Below are 22468 nucleotides of genomic sequence, written 5' to 3' on the forward strand. Positions count from 1 at the left end.
CACAGATACACCGAGTGATAAAGAGCAGAAGAAAAACCGCGTCAAAACACGTTTCTATGTGAATCTGATACACACGTTGAGAAGTTACAACATTTGGGATTATCTTGTCCGCTTTCGATTTTCATTTCTCGCAGTAAATGACAGGTGCTTTTTTATTCGATTCGTACAATGAGAAATTTGTCGTCTGGCGCTTATGAAAAAGGATCTTTTCAGCCTTCGGCCGTCTGCACATATACACGCTGGTGGTGGTGGTGGTGATGCTAATATTTGTTACTTTGTCATTTCAATTTCATCTGGTAATACGTGGCTAACGAACATAAACATAAAATATGAAAGTAATTAATTTCCCTTGGCTTTTATGACCATTGAATAATTTATGTGAGACGCCGAAATTGGTAGGACGTGCGCATATTGACGGCAACACCGACGACGACGACGAAAGAATGAATCGAGAGCAACGACATGTCTCACTGTAATTTGGCGTTGAAAGGTTGTAAATGGAATAAAAAGCCATTTGCAATATGAATGTGCGCGAATTAAGTGATTTTTATTTCAATTCATTGAATTCTTGCACGCCATTGACTGAGTGCTGCTGAGTGTTGCCAACCGTTCAACTAGGACCAAACAAATGTGAGTAAGAGTGAGATGAGAGAATGCAACGGAAAGTTGAAAGTAGTTCATTCCGAAAATGTCTTCGACATCTAAACGAAAAATCCCGTACGCGTTTCACGAAGTAATAATAAATAATAAAAATGTATTGCACGTCATAAAGTGCGACACCTAAAGCTATTGATTTCCTATGATGGTGCGTTACTTTTGAATAATATGTATAGATGTATATATCCATTCTATGAAAATTGCGTGGGCTGTAGAGAAAAGGAGAACGAAGAGAAAAAAAGCAGAGGAGCAAAAACCCGGGGTACGTAAAAATTTCATTCATGAATGTGCGCGCGTACATATGGAGTTGTGCTAGCGCCGGAAACTCGAAGAAGATGTATAAATGTATGGTCGTTTTCTATTCGGGCGGTTTATTTATTTCGAATAAGCGAATGCGGTAAAACAAGAAGTAGAAGCAAAATAGACACACATAGAGAGGGCGGAAGAGAGAGAGAGGAAGAGAGAAAATATGTGTGTAACAGATTTGCTACAGAAAGGAGCCCAATGAAAAGAACAACATGAATAAAAACATAAATAAATGCTCGCACATAATCTATTCGGCTATCTTTTGTGCAATTTAATGGTATGATTCGCACCCATCAGCTCCTCGTCTGTTTGTCCACCCAACCTACGTACCATCGAAGACAAAGCATAGCTGATGAAATGGAAGCGAACAGCGAAGCTGTTTGTTTTCAAAAGGCGTCGAATATTCGGCGTTTGCACGCACTACCGACTCGAGTGTACGGTACCATAATCCAAACGCATCAAAACAACGAGATCGTTTATTTTGTACTGTTGGCATGAAGGTAAATTGTGGAGGTCGTAACGAAATTCAGCAGTGAAAAGACGAATTTCGGCCGGGTGCTTCCGTTTGTATTATACTTTGTGGCCACAATATCTTCTCATCGACGCACCGAATAATGTGAACTAATCTTCATTTCAGCTAACACTTATTTTATTTTGGTCATGTTATTACACTGTCCGCTTGACGTATGCTGGAAAAAAAAAACCAAGCTTGACACATTCATGTTCATTTCCTTCACGAGCGAGTATGGCAACGCAAAAACACGTAGACTTGATTCGAATGGACAACTGATAATCAAAATAGCAACAGGAAAATCAAGAGATTTATTTACTACATGCCCACCACACAAATACTCCATTCATGGGACCGCCATACCATTTGCGATTCATTCCTTTCGATTATATTGTGATAGGAGAGGAAATTCGTATACAACTGTACTGTTGTTTCGATTTCAATTTTTGTGTGCTCACGTTGTAGCTGTTGAAAATATCGACAACGTATTTTTTGTTTTGGGTGAAATCAGACAAAGAGAGAGAGAGAGACAGAGACGAACAAAGAGCGAGAAAAATGTGCGTACTAATTTTCCATTTCGTTCGTTCCGTTAAGTCTGACAAACATATTGACGGCACGAAATTGGTCTATTTCAAATTCATTGGTCATTTTGGAGGCATTTTGTTGCCTTCTCTCTTTTGCTCTCTGCCTTCGTTTGTGCTCGCTTTTTTACGTACGTATTTGTGGTGAGTTTATTTATTTTCGTCAACGTTTTCAAATGAACTCAAAAAGGTTTCGGCGTTTTTTTTTTATTTCATCGAAGGGAAGTGCAAATGAAAACAATGAAGGTTCGACGAAACTTCAAGCGATCATCTCAATCGATGAATGTCGCCTATTATATGGTTATATCGTGTGAAAATTGCCGATGATGGCAAAACCCGAATAGTCTTTGCCGTAACGGGTATTATGTCCTACGAAATACAATGTTTACATGCGTTTACACAATTTAGTGCCACAATGGACAACATGCCAACCAAAACGTAATAACATCGTCGAAACATTATTGCGGAAAAGAAAAATGGGGAAAAATACAACATAATTGTGTGCATGAATAAACTGTAAGACAGTTTCGGTCATAAATATCATTTTGCGGCTGAAGGCGATGCCTATAAAATGGTTATTAATAGATAAACTACGTGGAGTTGTGCTTGCTTTGTATGCGATCGACGACGTCGTGTGTGGCGCCCCAAAATGTGTGTAAGCACATTTCAAGACCGAGAAACCGATTCGATGGGTATTATGTGGTGTCCACCGTCCATAAACTACTATTGTTGCAGACAATCGGTTGCCTCAGGTGCAAGCACGGAACGCAATAAACAATTTTGTGCTACTTTCTATGTTGTTTATTACTTATGCATCTGAATCACGAATTATTTGTCGTCACTAAATGCTCGTTTCACCGCAAAACCAAAGAACTTTTATTTTTCTTCTCCTTCGTCGCGTAAAAGTTTTTTGAAAGCACTTTTTTTACGATTTCGGTCCAAAGTTTTATAGACGCTCTCCTTATTCGTCTTGTCCTTTTTTGTTGAGTCCATCTTTTCTCCTTTTCAAGTTCTCTTTATCTCTCTCTCCCTCTCTCCCTCTCTCCATCTCTATCTTTTTCTGCCTTCTGCTTCCATTTTTTTTGCGGTGACACTTTTTTTCTGCATTTTCATTCAATTCATTCACCGTGCGACGATGTTACGAGGTGATGCGTATCGGTTTTCAACGAAAGACCAAATTCATTTCATCCTTCCGTTTCCAATTTCACAAGCTGTCTATCTAATTTCGATGTGGTTTTTACTCTCGGCTCTCTAATTTACATTGTTTTCCATTTTAATTGAATTTCAAAAAGCATCGTGTTCACACAAGCGGAAAAACAGCGTCAAAGCAGGCAAAAGCCTGTCTTTCTCTCATCTGGCCATTTTCAGCACAACATATAATCAATTTCGTTCACATTTTTAACCGTTGAGGCGGAAAAATACCATTTGGAGCTGGATGTGTGTACGTGTTTGAAATTGTTTCAAAATCGAAATGGAAACAGTAGAAAGCAGAGAGAGAAAAACGGTATACGATAGGCGCGAACCATATTAGGCACACATCTCGTACACACGCTACTGATTGAAATGTAGAAAAAGTGTTGATCGAAAGCAATTTGCTTTGGGCATATGTATGTCTCATTCAGAGGAATTCAATTACAGTTCAAGTGTTTTTACTTCCATTACATTCGAAAAAAAAAAAAACAAATTTCAATAAATAACAACGTAAAACATCGAAACGTTGTGTTGTGCTTTTGGGCTTTTTTTTTTCTTCGTCGTCATTGTCATCATCTTTTTCTTGGGGATGGTAAGAGGCAACGAGTGCACTCGTTCCATGGAACGACTAAAACAAACACAAAAGAAGTGAGGCGGTGAGCTTATTTTAGATAAAGTGTACATTACGGAATCATTTATTTACAAATTTAGATAAGTTAAAATGAAATTCGGCTTAACAAACGCCAGCCCATATAAGTCTGATTTCCGCTATAGTAATCTATTTTAATATCCATGGCAAACACAATGCGGAAACGCAAATATACATCTTTATATATATATATCGCAACATTGTTATCCATTCATTTCGAGATGACGATTCGAGTTGGATGATGATATGCAACCGAAGTAATGTTTATCCTCGGCATATCAAAACTGGTAAAGTTGCTGGTTCTAAAACCGGATAGAACGAATAATAAAATGTGTGCAATGAAGAAGAAAAATGTTGACGAAACGGCCGCGCGTCATTTACGTTTAGTGTAATTTGCCCGCGAGCTGGGTAAAGTAGGAAAAACTTCATTTCATTGTAACTAAATTTTCGCAAATAAAATACGTAAGATGAATGAGACCCACGCGCTCGGTCCATATGTGCGACAGTGATTCTTGAAATTGAGTCGCAATATCGGGATAGTACGCCGCACTGGGAATTGGAGTACATCACAATAAAGGCCAAAAGCAGCGCACATAAAGATTATCGGATTATTCTAAACAATTTATCTTGTTTTATGAGCCTTCGATGGAATACGGAAACTTTCTACTCATGCTCTCATTGGCCTACACCATTATTTTTTGCCCAAGACAACGGATATTCTGCGTTCTTTGCTAGTATACTTTGTGCGTTGGCTAGAGTCGCATATTTGCTATGTGTGTTGTGGGAGCTGCTATCACTTTTAGGTCTTTTAATTTGATTCTTTGCTTTCCGTAAACGATCTCGAAGTTGGCTTGATGATTATTGCCGTTTTTGGTACTACCGTTCTCGCCGGTTTGCAGCGCAGTGAATTATAGCACAACGCTTCGATGAACCTTAATTACTAGTTGAGCTGGTCGGTAGTTCGCCAATGCCAACAACAACAACAACAACAACAATAACAATGATTCAGAGGACGCACCTCAAGCAAATAATTAGCAGTATCACTGAATAGAATTAAGCTTTCGCTGCTTTGATGTCTCCAAACCGCATGCCTTAATTTTCATTACGATATAACATCGACTCTTTTAAGCAAACGATCGCATTGCACGAATAAATTTCAAGATAGTCGCTTTGTTAGCAGAACTTTTTCTTTCACGTACTTAATAAAACAAACACGTTTATGCTTATTACAATCATCAAGAGCACATGTACACCGATACATGGGTCTTTTCTTCGGCCGGATCATGAGAAAAGCCGCCAATTTGAACGGAAGAAGCAAAAACGAAACACTCACACAATGAAAACACATTTCTTTTTTCCTTCAATTCATTCGCAAACACTAATATTTACTCTGTGTTTTTGTACATTATTCTTTTTTTGTTGTTTCTGTACAACAAACACAAACAAAACAACGGCTTGACTGCATACGTTCCATTCGGATGATGAATGTTGGTCATCGTCGATTGAATGTACGTTTGTGATTCATATATGACAACGTATTCGTTTCAAGAAATCGCCTCAAGTGTTTCATGCACGATTCTATGCATTGGTTCAGTATTTGAGGTATGTTTGTTGAATCGTCCATGTGTCGTACTCCACTCTGAAACTGCAGTGTAACGCCCTGCGATTTTCACAACTCATGGCTCTTCGTCATTGAAATTTCATTCGAGTTTTTCTTTTTTCCTTGTTTGATGCGACGGGTGGAAGCGACAGTTCGAACTTCTGGCCCTCTATCGACTTAATTTTGAAGCATTCTGTCATATTCAATACACGACACTTGACAGCCATTGACAGTTAATGTTGTACACATTGTTTACAAAACAAGATAGCAACTAGTGAAAATTAACTGATTTTCAGGACTGAAATCAATGAGTTATAAAAGGGGCAGCAAATTTCAAATGTATTCAGATTTATTTTAAATAACTTATTTAAACGTAAAAATCGCATAGCGGTCACCAAATCGAATATAATAGAAATTATAGCCAAACAAATGAAAGAACGTATTACTAAAAAAAAAGCCGATGTTAGTTCTCAAAAACAGTTGTAGAGGGCCAGAATGATGAACATACATTTCTATAGTTTCAGTACAGAAATACGGAATTGCTTCCACCCGTCGGTTTGATGTTCACGTTTTTCAATCTACAAGGGTTCTTGCGATGAGATACACACCCAAAAGCTGAACCTCAAACTCAGAAGAAGGAAGAGAGAGAGAGGAGAAAACTCTAAACGAATGGAGAATGGAAATGGGAATGAAAATCGACACAAGAAAATAGCTCAGGAATAAATTTGCTCAAGCGAAAGCTTTTCCAGTAAATTGCGTTCAATCGATTGATTGTTTGTTTATTTTTTTTTTTCGATGATGTTCCACTTTCTCAAGCGAAGAGAAATGCGGAAAACAACAACACCAAGAGAACACGAAACATTCACTCTGACATCATCATAATATGATTAATTAGCTCGGTGCAATTACATAGTCATGTACCGTACCTGCGAGGTGTTATCGTCGAAATCCAATATGTACGAAAACTCTCATACGTATGAGTGTATGCTTGTTTTTGAAAACAATTTGTTTGAGCCCCCGCACAAATACCGTTTTGCTTTGATGCTTGAATGAATCATTATTTGTATTTATATTCGCGAATCACGAAACAAACGCCGATCCAATGAAATATTCGATAGGCGCCGAAAAATTGCACAGAGAAACAACCGCATTTTAATTCGGCTATTTTCGAAGCATACACAACAAGGATTGAACTTTGACTCATTCGCAGTCAACATAGCATAGTAGTGGGCCTCTCTGCTAGAGGCGGTAGCATGTGAGTAATTACATCAAAATTATATACAGTATTTTAATCATGTAATTATGCTGTTTCGTAATGCTGTGGGAAAAACGGAATGAAATGAAGAATGCTCACATGATTTGAATATAATCGAATATTCGGTTTTCATTGTCAGGGAATGTTGAACCATACGTAATTATTTGTACGTCAGGGTTTCTTCACAACAGAAAATAGAGTGTGGGAAAAAGCCAGACGTGAATTATTCGGAGAAAAGTTTTCCACTCAAGAACACACGCTTCTATTTCGAACGCGTTCGCATTAAACCGAAATCCTTCAAACGGAGACTGTATATAACTGAACTGCTGAATATTTTGTAAATCGCTTCATAAAATAAATTTCCATTCTGATTTTAATTACTGGCTGTGTCTTTGCTCAAAGCCATTGCTAATAATGGAATTAACACACTCTATCGTTTGACTAAAAAAAAAACATTCCTTTTTTTTCTTCGTTGAGTTCAAAACCATACGAACGCCATTGAAATATGAACGAATTCATCCGCGTTTAGCTTTGCATACAAATTGAGTGCCAGAAACAAACTCACTTTTTGCAATAAAACATGAATGAAATGTGTTGACGTAAATGTGAAAGCTTCCAATTATCCCGTTGTAAGTCGCTCAATGAATTCACTGCCGATTTCATCCGTGAGTGCTATACATTTTACGTCTATATTTTGTGTTTGTCGATGCTCAAAAAGGGAAGCAACGTAAATTAAACCGTAGGCCTATATAAACAACACTCAATTCTCTCGCCTCGAAAGTATTTTTTTTTCTCTTCTCGGCTTTTTTGGAGCGAGAAAAGATTAATTTCGAATAAAATGGCCAGCATTTGACAGAAATGACGAAATGACCTTCAAATAGAAAATTTGCTGTTTTGTTATTTTAATTTAAACTCTAATACGATGAACTCACACGTAGTGTGGGCCATTGAATTCGACAGAAGCTTAGCTTAAGTTCTCCAATGGGTTACCCTTTTGATGTTATCATAACTGAGAATCATCCGCTGTCTAACTTTAACATTCAACTGGATTTAATTTGACCGAATTTAGACTCGAGATCATCTAATTTAACTACACATTCTTGCAACTCAATTAGGGCCAAAAGCACATTTAACCAAAATAAACCACATTCACTCTCTGCATCTCCATCTCTCTCTGTCTCCTCTCCCAACACGATTAGTTCAACTAAATGAGGTTTGAGTTACTTTTAAATCAAATTTTATTACTGAGATGCATGTTTCAATGTAGTGAATGTGTGCGTTATTTAAAAAATTGTTTCCTTTTTCCTCAAAATAGGTCAATTGTTGACGTTTTGAATAAATCAGAAGCTAAAATTTAATTGAATTGTTTTTTTTTCAACACGTTCATGACTTTTTCATGCGTTAAAATGTTTCTTCGAACTTCCTCCCTTCTATTTCTGAAAAGCCAAGATAAAAAGCCCAAAATGTACTTGAATTTCAAATAAAACTGAAACTGGTTCACTTATATGTTGTATGTTTAATTCCTTTCAAAGGTTGTTTACCACACCTTACAAGTATAGAAGGCAATTTCATTTCCTACGAATATTTCTATTAAAGTTTCATTAAGTAAAACTATTTACGTAGTAATCACCGTACACTGGTAGAAGGGATTATCCCAAAAATTGTTCGATGAGCTAAAATAATCGATGATGATGGTTGGCAAGTTCCAGTTGGTTTCGGCACCGCATGAGCTGTGGCATTCGCTGTATCCCCTCAACTAGCGCTCGTCATTCATTAAGTTTTCCAAACGAACCGAAAAAAGTTTAAACCAAATTGGACAGTAAATATGTACCGTCATCACTCCCATGTGAGGCGATGAGCATGAGCAAGCGACGAATGGAGATTAAAGGTACACATACACAAGCAAAACCACCTCATTCGAAAATGGTAACATCTTCGCTGTGTCAACCAAAATGTAAAATTCGCAGTACATAAAATACCAGAGCGTGTTATGAGCTGATGTCAGCAGCACAAACTAACGTCAGTCGCTGATATCAGCTGCTGACGATTATGCGTTGCGTTGTTTTAACGCATTTGCAGTGCAAAATTCATATTCCTTAGTGCGGCTGACATCAGCTCATAACACGCTCTGTATAGAACGAATTTAAAAATGTAGCCGAACCGTTGTTAAACTCGTCTCGGTCTCAGCGGGATTTCTAATTGTTATTCAGTAACGAAGTTTTTACTTCATCGTCCACGTCATACGAAGAACCTTCTGAATTTTAATGACCAAAATCATCCTCCCGTCCCGTATTAATGACATGAACGTGAAACGATAGTATCCATTTTAAATAGTCATGATTGCTTATGAATATTTCATTGTGGCTGAAGAAGCGCTGAAAACCACACGCACACATACACATAAATTCGTTTGATTTGATTTATGAAAATGTCACTTCAAAGTGTGTCGAAATAAAAAGAAACACAATTTAAAATACAAATTAGAAAATTGGAATAAATTATCTGAATAAGAAAATTGGAACATTTCATATGCATTTGTGGTGTGAAAGGAAGACGTTTCTTCGGAAATTTGAACAGAGGAAATAACTTCAAAGTATTTTCGTGTATACTTCCCACTTTACAGTCGGTATTGTGTTCGATGAACGGTCGCATACGTTAACCAAAAAAAAAAAAAAAAAAAAAACGCACGCCACTCCGAATGTTCCAAAACTTTTTCAAGCATAAACCAGTCAAACCTTTATCAAAACCTAGGTCTTTGATTAAATTAACACCCATAAATAAATGAGACATTGATTTTTTGGTCTTTCTTTTCTTTTTCGTTGTTTTCCCATTCTCTTCGAAAATGTCTTGATTGATTTGATTGTTGCTGAGCTCGGGAGACATTCCCCGTTTTCAGCTTACAAATTATTCACTTTGAATAAAAGTCAATCAATGTGTTCTTATGTGTCTAGTCAGGTAAAATCTGAAATGTCAAACGCATTACGTTTTTATGATGGCAAGTCACCGAAATCGAAAGTGAAGTACCGTGTAGCACGATGTCGTCGTCGTCGTCGACGACGAGCAAATACAACAACGCCCAATCCGATACAGAAAAAGAAATAAAGTAAGATATAAATGTGATCTGGATGTATTTTTGATAAGCAGTAGTCAAAAAATAAAATCATCCGGTCGCAGTTACTCACCAACAACAGAGTTGAGAAAAGAAGAAAACATATCTATCGATTTTCTTTGACAGCCTGTCATTAAATATACCGTAACTCCCCGAAAATCGATCACGGAACGAGAATAAATATTGACGAAAAAAAAGAAGTGAAACAAACTTTCGAATATCTTGGCCGAGTCAACAAGTACTAACGTCTCAATAGGTTGCATGTTAGGACGTAGTTATGGCTTTCTTTTTCCCTTCGAAACATGGAACTATGTAATATGGCTTACATGCACTCATGCGATGAATTTGAATTGAATCGAAATTTAGCAAGTCGATAATCTTATTTATGACCTCATATCCGAGAGTCGTAACTTCTTCAATAAAATAATTAAAAAATTGAAAAGAAAATTCCACCATTTCAAGATATATTCGGAATCTTTATCGAAATTGCAGAACCCTTCTCAAGTTATAATTTGTACACATTTGTAAATAAAAAGTAAAGAGTTTTTTCCATGAAAAATGGCGATATTCACGGTGTAAACTAGGCTTTCGCTATAATCTAAGGCTATTCAGCCACGATTAAATTAGTAGGTTCAATGATCACGTATTTCTTTTGTGCGAAATTTTCTTGGATCGTTCATGGAATGGAGATGGAAAGATGTTGCAAGCGAGTGAGAGAAAAAGATACTTGGACAAAGTCATGGGTGTTGAATGTCATTCAACGCCACTAAGCTGTATACATCTCTCTCCGGCTATACGGTAAACAACAGAACCAACACTGAACATGAAAATGACATGTTCAATTGTTTTTGTTTCGTTAGTTTCAACTGTGCCGCTACGAGAGGTCACTTTTGTCGTTTTTTTTTTTGTTATTTTACATATAAAATCAATGGTATTAGACGAGGATGGACAAAGTGAGAAAGAGTGAAAGAAAAGGGAGATGCTATTCCGGAGATACGTTTAATAGCTTGAAACTTTATTTCATCTTTTTCATTACCTTGTAAGCAGTTTTCGCTCCATTTCGTTGCTCACATTCAATTTCACGCATTTTTAGTTTCTTTTCTATTCTACAATTTTCTATCAAATTACTGTTTCTATTCTGCTCCTTTTATGTTGGTTGAGTGATGGGATCCTTTCTCTTGCCACAAACAGAACGTTCACAATAAAATAGCGAACCGTTAGTTCCGTTTTTTTTTTCGATTGTGAAACGATATTTTATCGAAACGGTTTACTGCCGCGCATCGCATCGCATGTGAACCATGAAACCTATCATTATAAGCGTGTTGTCGTGTTTGGCTGGCCGGTCGATCGGGATGGAATGAGTGGGAAAATGATAGCCCAAGTTTTTCCGAAAAAATTGAAAGCACACTGGTCTGGGGTGGGAAAAATTGTTTAATTACTTTGAAATACTTACTCATCAAACTCGTTGAAAGCAATTGTGAAATATCCGATGTGAATGAAAAAAACGACTTCAACATCTAGATACTAAGTGCATTCAATTTTGGAATGTTTGCCAAGTGCGCACTGAACAAAATCAATATGACATTCAAAGCAGACACCGTGTCTGCCATTTTGTCATGGTGGGAAGCAGACAATGTATCGCTGGAATTAGATTATGTGTGTGTGTGTGTGTGTGCGATGCGTGCTTTGAAGTCATAAATCGTTCATTCGCTGCCACGCTTTTGTTATTCGCTTTTAAAACTACAATTTCAAAGTTTATGATTACTATTTGATATTGAAGGGAAAATTGACCCAATTATGAGCATACATTGTGCCAACTTCATGTGTTTCTCTTCTTTCTCCGAAAAAAGAGAATCCGATTAATTAAACTTCTGCCAGCAGACAGACAAAGTTTGAGGGAGAGAGAAAAACGAACGTGTGTATTGAGTAACCTAAACAAATAGAGTACATGTTAAAAGAATGTCGCATGTTAACCGACTCTTTGTTTTATCCGCAGCTTTTCTGTTGATATTTTTCCTAGTATTTTTCTTCAGCGTAATTTTAAGAAACGAACCACTGGAAAATAAGACAATGCATTACCTAGATTGAAAAGGAATAAAGAGCGAAGGGAGAGAGGAGAGTACGCGTATGAAGTATGGTTGCTGTTACCTACGTGCCAAGTAATAACCGAATCCGAAAAGTCTGCGCCAAACTTTAGCGTTACATCAAAACACGCAACGAAAACTTTTCACTCCATTGAAGATGAACGCATTGAGACGACGAAAAATGGGCTGAAGCAATGGTTTTTCCTCACTCTCTACCTCTACCTCTTTAAAACACAAAGAGTAACATTGAAAGCCGCATTTAATGTGTGTAACTTTTCTCTGCGTAATAAGTTGCACAATGTTTAGGCTGAGCCCTGGTTGTTTATTCATTTGGCTTTGTATAGTGTTATGTTGTTTTGTTTGTCAAGTTTCGTCACAACTTAGTTGTCGAAAAAAGCATGCGAACATGTTTTCGAGAGCTAAAACTTTTCTCCGGGTATTTAATTGACATCTAACCATAACCGTTCTTTTTTCGGTGTGTTGTGTTGTCTTGTCGTTTCACAAAAACGCAACCACCACCGGAGCACAATAACAAGGCAAAAGTCGATTAGCCAGAGTGAGAGCGAGCAAAGTGAAACAAGACACGATAAACAGTAGCATTTTAGGAAGAGCGACAAGCATGGAAACACAACTGATGTGAAAACTAAATGAACAGCCAGTCGGATAATTTGTCTCTGATAATGAAATCAAGAGAAAATGCTCTTTGTTCGAGCTCTCATGTGGTGTATTTTATTCGGTTCAATTCATTTAATTATCCCCAGCGTACTCGATGAGTGCCAACACTCGATCATGGACAAGGTCGAATTGAACCACCCAAATCTCTCTCTCGCTTACACACGCTCTTTCAAGTTGTGTTATTTATTCAATAAAAACCGGTTCATTGACTTTTTAGAGAGCAAATTAAAATCTCAACATTCATACCCAACCAATCAAGTTTGACATGAACCTGTCCGAACCACATACATACACAAACACACACAATTTTCAACATGATACACTCAAGATGGTAAATAATTTGCGATATCAAAATATCGTCTTCAGGTCATTTTTCACAGTATAGAAAGAACAAAGTTTTTGTTGTGTCTGAATTTTCTCCACAAATTGAGATTTCGTTTTGAGTGACGAGTAAATGATACACCATCATCCTATGTCAACTAATTTTTGTTGTTGTTCTCAAGCAATATTGTTTTTTTCTGGTTTTTCATGAATAACAAAAAGCTAGAGATTTTTTTCCCACCAGTTTATAAAGTTGTTCTGTACAACGAACCCCTTTATCCTATCGTATTTATCAGGAATCTGTCTGGTATTGCCTCTGGTTGATGTGAAGGGTTAATTTATGTCATTCTCTCACGCCACCACTTTCCTTTACAATTTCAAAATTGCCAAACAAATGAGTGTGTCCACAAAGACGAGCAGAGCAATAAGATAAACAAATACACAATACCGACAACAAAACTGAATCCAATAGATGGATGCAACTTTTGTTGATTCAATTAATTACGGTAATTATTGCCGTCGCAGACAAAGCAAATTTTAATGAAAACAGATTGCGATTTCGTATCAGCACAGCCGAAAATTTATTTGTTAAATTGGAATTTGGGTCTTTGTTGTGAACAAACTCGCCAAATCATCGACCGATGCTACATTGCGATTGTAACTCTCTTTCGCTCTCGCTCTATGTACACAGACGAAACCTACTAACGTCATATTTTAGACGTATTTCTTTGTTTGATTCAAAGGTTTTTTTCGTCTGTGTATGTGTGTGTTTGTGTGAGGCCGAACAATCGGCACACATCATTAACTTTATTTTATTGTCGATGTTTTTATTTGATGCGTAAATCGGATAATTGAATCAGCCGAAAAGCGGATGGGGCAAAATATTTGGATAGAAGTAGTATAGTGTGCAGCTTTTGAACATGTTTACTTTCCAAAGATGCCGATTGTTGAGTGCATAAGCCCAAAAGCCTGTGAGAGAGCCCATCATTTGACAAATCGACGTCATCTACTTGTGACGCAAAGCAAACAGTCAATTTGTTACGTTTCAGCCGTAATGCTCTTGAGAGAGACAATATTGCGTGCACACATTAGTATGTTCGCTTGTACGCAATAAATAAAATAAGTTTTTCATCTATTTTGCCGTTCGTTTGGTGTTTAGTTCGTTGAAAGCTCAAATGTATTTTCAACTTTTCGGTCATTTTACGGACCATATATCATGAGAGATTCATCAATTGTTTAACTTTTGATTTGATTTTACCAATTTTTTTCGATCTCTGGAGGAAATTCGATTTGGATTTCCGCAGTGGCGTGGGTGACGGGCATTGGTCATATCGTAAATAGCTCCTAAAGTTGAATTGTTGTTTTTCACAACGAATTGAGATCGTGCATCAAACCAGAGAAAAACAGCTCTAAATGAGTTCAGTATCTGTCGATTGTTATTAACGGAACATTTGATTCTTCTGAATGGAAAAAATCTCCATTGATAAAGCTCAAGCTGAGATAAAAATACTCTGTTTTGGCACTACATGAAATGTAGAGCTACTAATCTGGTTTTTTTTTTCTTAATACTTTTTGAGAAAAGTTATCCCATGAATTTTTAAACTAAACTTTATTTCGCGAGCGAAAGAAGAACTAGTCTCATGTATGACAATTCAGAGTATTCAAAACACGTCGCAAGGGCAAAAAATTAAAATCATAAATTTCACGGCATAATTGTTCCGTGTAAAATATAGAGAGCGTGGAAAAAATACAAGACGATTACATATCAGCTCCCTTGATTGAATACAAAAGACGCCGTTCTGGGGCGATGAAACACGAAACGTAAAGAGAAAACAGGCGAAGATGGAGGAAGGAAGAGAAAGAAAAAAAGCCTCCAAAAAACCGTGAATGAAATGACGAAAATCACGACAATATAATCCCATTTACACAGCTATCACTTTTAAGTACTTATCTATTTGGTGTGGCGTGTGTTGTTTTTGCACGTATTCGACCAACAAATCAACAGACAAACGCGAACGCCAAACATAGCCACACAAAGCTGTAGAGAGAGAGAGGAAGAGAAAAAAATGCCGAAAATAATTGTAAAATTTGACTGTTTTATGACCCACGACTCATTTAATCTTATTGTTATGATTATGGGAGTTCATTCAATTGCCACGACGTGCTTTACCAAACATATGCAAGTATATTCGCTGTGTTTGTGTGATCCTTTGTATTCGTACAAGCCCACAGAGAAGTGGAAACAAAAGCGGTGTAAACCCATAAAAACGAAACCATATCCATTGTAGCTGAATTCTGACCTGAAACCTAAAATGTTCAACCTGAAATCGGCTACGTTGATATGTTGTTTTCTTTCTGTTTTGTTTTCATCGCGCGCACACATCGCTTTGCAATCGAATAAACAGGACGAAGTGAATGCCTCGCACATTGTTTCAAATTTGTTGGCTCGGTTTTGCATTTTGTCTTGCTTTCGTTTCCGTGCAAATCGCTCTAATTGTTATTAGGTGAATACACGGCAATGAACAACGCCTTTAATCAGGAAAACAATGGTACTCGCTTTAGTATTTCGCGTAATTTCTTTTCGTGAACTGCTTTCCCCTCGACATGTATACTGCTGTCTTCATTAAGAGCAATGGCATTCCCTGCCTTGAAAAATAAACACCGAAAACCAAAAAAAAAACTGTTGCCTTGAACAAGAATAAGAACAGAAAAACCATTGGCAACAACAAGAGGGAATCGTCCTGCAGTATTTTGATTAATGATTTGATTCAGAGGCAAAATAATAATTTAAATGAGAAAAATTAAATGTTATCTGTTTTGTGAAATTCTTCTCGGCTGACGGGATGTCGGGATGTAATCCAGATACAGAGAGAACGACCGCGCGTTGCACACCGTAGTTGAAACATCATAATTTATTTCTATTTCTGGAATTTGTGTGTGTGTGTGTGTTATCATGGCTCAAGAGGCAGGTGACCAAGGATCCGCGCTCTATCTTCCTCTTCGGATGGTAAATTAATTGTCTTGCTCATGAAAATACCATCGCTTTTTAATTTGGTAACAATGGAACACCAAGAAAGGTGGAGAGAAAACATTGTGAGCGAATTTGAATGCGTGGTAAAGTAGGTGAAGAAAATTCCGGAAGCAAAAGTTCAACTCATGCCAAAATGAAATGCGAAGAATAAGAAGAGAAAAAAAAAACACTCTGGATATGATTAAATCTGTTGGTTTATCTTTTTTTGCTGGCAAAACACATAAAAATATGAAATTCATTTGATGACTGTTTCACGTGGTTGAATCACCGTGGTGATGTTACCATGCGACATTTATTGCGGTGTTAAACACGCAGCAAACACTACGAATCATGGTTTGAAAATGTGTGTTATTTTTGTCTTTCATGCTTCTTATCTCCGTGTTTCGCTGTGTGTGTGTGTGTGTCTTTCTTTCTTCCATATCTGATAGTGTGTGTGTGTGTATGCGCAAGTGCGCTCACCTCTGCCAATGAATTTTTCTAAGGAATGAATCAGAAGAGAGAAAATAAAAAACAAACAGCCACAATAAACTCAATTTCCGTGTTTTCTCGTTTGTTTGATGACGATGGAAATTTTCGCGTTATCGGCTTCGGGCTTGCTCTCTCTACTCGGTCGTTTTGCGTGTGTACGAACTTTCCCATTTTCTACCAGTGAATATGTGGATTACGTGTGCAAGCGTGTGGTTAATTAAAATTTTATACGTTTTTGCGATCTTTCATCAGGAGAATGGACTTTCAGGAGCACATTCACAATTTTATATTCCATTCTCTCGTCTCCATATCTCGTTTCTCTCGTTCAACGTTGACGGAAGATAGTGGGGAGGAATAAAACTGTGCGACTGTAGGCACAAAAGTATTTGCTGTATGTGCCCATTTAAAATCGGTCTTCGCTCAAGTACATTCACATCACGAATGTACGTATATATATAATAATAAAAATAAATATGACACTTGGGGTGGGTGGAACAGTGAAAGTAGACACACTTACGGCACTGCAATCGTGCTGTCGTTCGTTTTCATTCTCGTTGTGCGAGTGTAAGCGCTGCCATGAAGCTATCTATTTTTATTGCATTTCATTTGACGCGCAAGTTAAAGTGGATACGTGTTAAATGTTACGGCCAATTCAGCCTACCAACCAACCAACTAAATGCCAAATGAATCCGTTTTTCTGCCACACTAGTATACTCTTTTTGCACGATTTCCGGGGAGGTTTTTCCCACTTGATATCTCTCTTTGCTCGTGTCTCTTCCCCTGGTGCTGTCTTTAACAAATTCAACAATAAGATAAAAAAAAACTGAAATCGAGCTACGATAAGGTTGACTGAGCACAAAACAGTTTTGGGACAGTGTGCGTATGTGTGTTTCTTTCGATTTTTTCGACATCAACATTTTTTGAAAAGGGATTGAATGATGACAAAACCATGAACACTGCACTCATACGACCATTAATTTATTTATATTCACAGCACAGTTCGTTCGGTGTGTGTTTATGTTTACGAGGCACTGGTGACCTTCGCATGGTGAAAATTGACGGATGACACGGGTCAACTCCGATAATAATGACAGCTAATATGGCAAAAAGATTCCTTTGAATTCTCACGACCGTTATGTTTTATTTATGAGTTACATATAAATAACTTGTCTTTTCTGTTGTATTTCTGTATCAAAGCGAAATTGTCACATCAAATTATAGCGAATGTTACGATCACCTTTTGGCCATTTATTTTCGATTCACATCGCATACTTATTTGCAATGTGAGCATATTTTTAGATACGGAAAATGTAAAATGTGCGAAATAAAATACCCACATTTACTTAGCATCGCTTCTTTTCCTACCCACTCTCAATAGCATTTCATTTGATTCCTTGACCATTTTTTTCTGTTGCCTTGTTTTGTACATGCCATCGTCAACGAAAGCGAAAAACACAAAAAAAAAAATGCTCAAAAAATTTGCCAACTATTTTACAATGCAGAAAGTATGTTGCAGCACAGCAGCTTCAATAAATTCATCGTGTTTTTTTTCTGTCCATTTTTCTCTTCCTCTAGATGGATACTCAGATATCGAGGCACGTCTGGTAGTAGCTAGGAAATATATTGATAAGGGATCCAGCGTAATGTTTCATTGCGAGCACAACGTTGATCCAAAAATCCTGTACAAGGTAAGCATTTGAAATGTGGCTCCCATGCACCGCCAACAACATCGTCCGATAAATGCGCAATCGATGAAGGAAAAAAGCAACAGTTTACGTCCAATGCCATGGAGCTACAATTTTTTGTTTCCTCATCTCACTCCATGCGCTTGTGCATGCATTCAAATTTGCAGATTGTAATTATCCATAAATCACTACGGATTCAACGTGCAGCGCATTGCTGCACTCGGTTTGTGTCATTAGATGCTAGTTTTATTATGTAGCCGGAGCAAAAACTCTCACTTGGCACAACCATTTGTCGCTTCGGGCTGATTTAGTTTGTTTTATCGCATAAAGAGAACGAGCACATGCGCGCGCGCGCGCGTCAAATGGATAGACTGACTTCTGTTCGAATTCGAGCTACATAAACTTGTTGCATATGAAATGCTAAACGATGAAATATCGTTGCAATTTTATGTGATCACTTCATAATAAATGCTATCAGACAGATTGACTCGCGCAAAACTAAATCAATCGATGGAACATTTTGAATGAAAACAATAGTAGCACCGAACGAAATCGAATTTTTTTCTCGACGCTTCGAAATGGGAAAATGAAATTGAATTCAGTTGGATTGGATTGGATTGGATTGCATTGACTTTGACTTTGATGCTTCATCAAGTATTCAATTGGAACATAAAAATCAATATTCACTTACTTTGTTTGCTTGCGTTTTTTTCTCTCATTCTCATTTTTGCTATAGGTGACGTTTCTGAAAGAAAATAACGGGAAATTTTTCCAATACATCAAAAATCGAAATCCACCCTATAGAAATTTTTCAATACCAGGCGCCGAAATTGATGTAGGTATTATTGAAGTCACGGAGGAGTAAAAATAATTTTTCACCATCACATTTGGAACGCATACATTTTTCGTAAATATTGGGTCAATTCGAAAGTTTCCGCCGTTTTTTTTTGTCTAAAAATACATTTATTGCAAAATAAATTGAAAATGTACATTAACCAATGTATTCGCCATCGTTAGCTATGACTTCTAGCCATCTTTCAGGCAGCTTGTTGATTCCTCGCTTGAAGAAGTCCTCGTCTTTTGAGGTTATGTAGTGTAGTCATCAACCCATTTTCGCACTTCTTCCTCATTTTGAAAGAGTACTTCAGACAGGGCAATCTGCATCGATCGAAATAGATAGTAGTCGCAAGGAGCAAGGTCTGGAGAGTACGCGGGCTGATCAAGCCGATCCCAACCGAGCTGCTCTACCTTATTTTTAACGATTGTTGCACGATGTGGCTTAGGGTTGTCAGCGTGGAACAAAACATTGTGGTGTTTTCGAGCCATTAATGGCCGTTTTTCATCCAATGCATGAGCCAAATCATTTAATTGGCGTCGATAGCGTTCCTTATTAATCTTTTGATCTGGTTTTAGCAGCTCATAATACATGACTCCTTTCATATCCCACCAGATGCACAGCATAACCTTATCGCAATGAATATCTCGTTTTGGCTGGGATGGCGCCGGTTGGCCGGGATCAACATACGCTGCTTTACGCTTGGGGTTCTCATAATAAACCCATTTTTCATCGCCGGTAACAATCCGATACAAAAAACTGTTTCTTTTGTGCTCTGCAAGATGTTTTGTGCATATTGCGATTCGTGCTTGAAGTTGCTCTTCAGACAGTTGATGTGGAACCCATTTTCCCAGCTTCCGAATCTTTCCCATGGCGTGCAAATGTCTGAAAATGGTTGTTTGGCCGACGTTTAACTGCAATGCAAGTTCTTTTTGCGTTTGGGTTGGGTCTTCATCCAATAATGCTTGCAAAATGGACATCTTCAATCGCTTCTGGCCGACCTAAACGTTCTTTGTCTTTCAAGTCAAAATCACCACTTTTGAATCGATGAAACCATTCTCTGCAGCTTCCGATGGAGCTTGCTCGCCATAAGTATCTGACAGCATTCGATGAGCTTCAGCGGCAGTTTTCTTCGAATCAAATAAGAAAAGAAGGGCCCCTCGAAAAAACACCTTATCACGATCCATTTTCAATCGATTCAAAAACAATGACGCAGAACGAAAAATGAATCTTTCTGCTCTGAGTTAGATTGCTAAATGTCACATCTACAAAATGCAATGGGATTCACTTGTCAAGCTACGCTCAGTTACAAGTGGCGACATTTAAATGTCAGCGGCGGAAACTTTTGAATTGACCCAATATTTCAATCAGCAAACCAAAGGGATATTGCAACTTTTTTGACCAGAAAAAACGCCATCTAACTTCGTGCCCGTAAATTATTTTAATGTACATTTAGATGGTAGAGCTTGAACAAAAGTTCGACACTATGCATAAACTTGGAAAGAGCTTGATAAACTTGATGAAATACATATATTTTATGGTCGTTGCAATACCCCTATGTAGCAAACAATATGAACGGTATTTAATTGAAGAAAAAATTACTGTTTGCATAATATTACGTTTGTTCATTGTCTTGTCGCGTTATAACAAGATGAAGCGGTTACATGCATTAATAATAAATGACTGTGGATTAATATCGCATTCATTTTCTCGACAACTCGGTTTATTCAACTCGGTTGAATAAATCGAATGCATCGCATTGTGTGATGGCTTATTTCGAATCCATTAGCAGGCAGTCAAAAGCTTGTCGATACAAAACAATATTATTCAATGTTGTCGTTTCTGTCTCGTGTATTATATGAAAAGTAGCATCGAAGCATGTATAATGTTGTCTTGTTGTCACGTTTGTTTGCATGGTTGCGATCGAAATGTATGCGAATTAGATTTATGTGTGCGGATTCATCATATAAGATCGATATATATGTATATATATGGATGCAATGGGTACATTTGTATCAAATATTGTCAGGATTTCGGAGATAATATCAAAAATGTTATTTCGCATTCATCTTTTTTTTCTCTGGCTACTCGACATGTTGTGTAACAAAGTTGAAAAATTCCAATGAAGACAAGGTTCATCTGGAGAAAATTGATTTCGATGCGGCTGGCAGATACTACTGTGAGGTGTCAACCGAAACGCCCATCTACACAAAGGAATCAAATATTGAGCAAGTGCATGTCATTGGTAAGATCGACAAAAAAAATTCAATTACCTCTCTCTACCTCTCTCTCAAATTTGAAAAAAATCTTGTTATCAAAAATCGAAATCAAATCATGTTTCATCTTCTCTTCATCTCTGACAGTTCAACAGACCGGCCCACCGAAAATTACATTTAGCAAACGTCAATTTACGATTGGCGAAAATTTAGTATCTAATTGCACAACGTCGAAAGCACATCCTGCGCCGCACATAACTTGGCTAATTAATGGAAAACAGGTATGAAACATTTTCACATTCGCTGGTTTTTGTACCTCGTTCGTATCTCTGCTTTCATCGTCACACACACACAAATAGTTGGAGAGATGAAAAAAACTCTGTCAAATTCTGTTTATATAATGTGAATAATTAATTGTGAACGCTTGTGCGATAAAAATGAATCGCTCTCGGGGAAGTAGTGATTTTAACAAAGCGACCCGTCCACGTCTTTCGCTTCCATTTATTACACCGCCGAAAAATTCGTTTGAATTATAATCAGTCTGATGAAAATGAAGCGCAGATAAGTCATGTTTTGTCATGTATAAATTGGTATTTACGTGTGAGAGAGTGGGATAGATAGAAAAAAAATTATCTTGATTTGGCCCAACGCAAATAATTTTATCGCGTGGTGACGAAAACACACAATGAATTATTCAGACAGCGAATACCCGGAGCATCATTCGTGGTCTACACACGATGTAATTGCCAAAAATGTTTTATGGAAGCATAATTTTCAGAGCTTGCAAATGGCCATAAAGCGTCATCCGACTGACTCTCGCCACAATATTTTGTTCCACTGCTATTTTTCCCCCGGTTTTGATGTCATATTCCATTTGCTGTGTATTTATAAGATTATTTTACATTTTCTCATCATATTCGCTCGCTACCTGTTTTCGTGCGGTGGCGGCGTCGACGTTGCTTTTTCTCTCTTTTCCAAGCGAAAAAAAAAACCCAAAGAGGCCAATTGTATAAATTACACATTATTTATATGCCTACACAAACATACATACACACGGAAAACGGGCACCTTTTCTGAATGCATCTGACGCGCTTTGCGGAAAATTTACGCCGAAATTCTTCTTCCACCAAGTTTATTCATCGTCATCTTTTCCATATCTCTCTCTCCCTTTCGTCGGCTCGGTGTGTTTTTGTTATCTATTTACCTTATTATTCATGCGGAGCGAGAGAAAGAGAGAGAGAGAGACATGTCAAGAGAAATCCCACTCAAATTCCCATACATATATTACATTTAT

At 37.5% G+C, this 22468-nt stretch overlaps 1 protein-coding gene across 1 annotated transcript in view; it reads left to right on the forward strand.

Moving 5' to 3' along the window:
- Positions 1-22468, forward strand: part of LOC129567297 (uncharacterized) — a 70519-nt gene that overhangs the window by 7396 nt on the left and 40655 nt on the right. Inside the window, exons 2-5 of the mRNA XM_055444026.1 lie at positions 18014-18126; positions 18860-18958; positions 21068-21203; positions 21322-21455. Coding sequence (XP_055300001.1) covers positions 18014-18126; positions 18860-18958; positions 21068-21203; positions 21322-21455 — 482 coding nt within the window. The remainder of the gene's footprint in view (positions 1-18013; positions 18127-18859; positions 18959-21067; positions 21204-21321; positions 21456-22468) is intronic.

Source organism: Sitodiplosis mosellana, unplaced genomic scaffold, assembly GCF_009176505.1.
Source record: "Sitodiplosis mosellana isolate CC-2019 unplaced genomic scaffold, AAFC_SMos_1.0 Smas_scaffold_11, whole genome shotgun sequence".
Classification (NCBI taxonomy): Eukaryota; Metazoa; Arthropoda; class Insecta; order Diptera; family Cecidomyiidae; genus Sitodiplosis; species Sitodiplosis mosellana.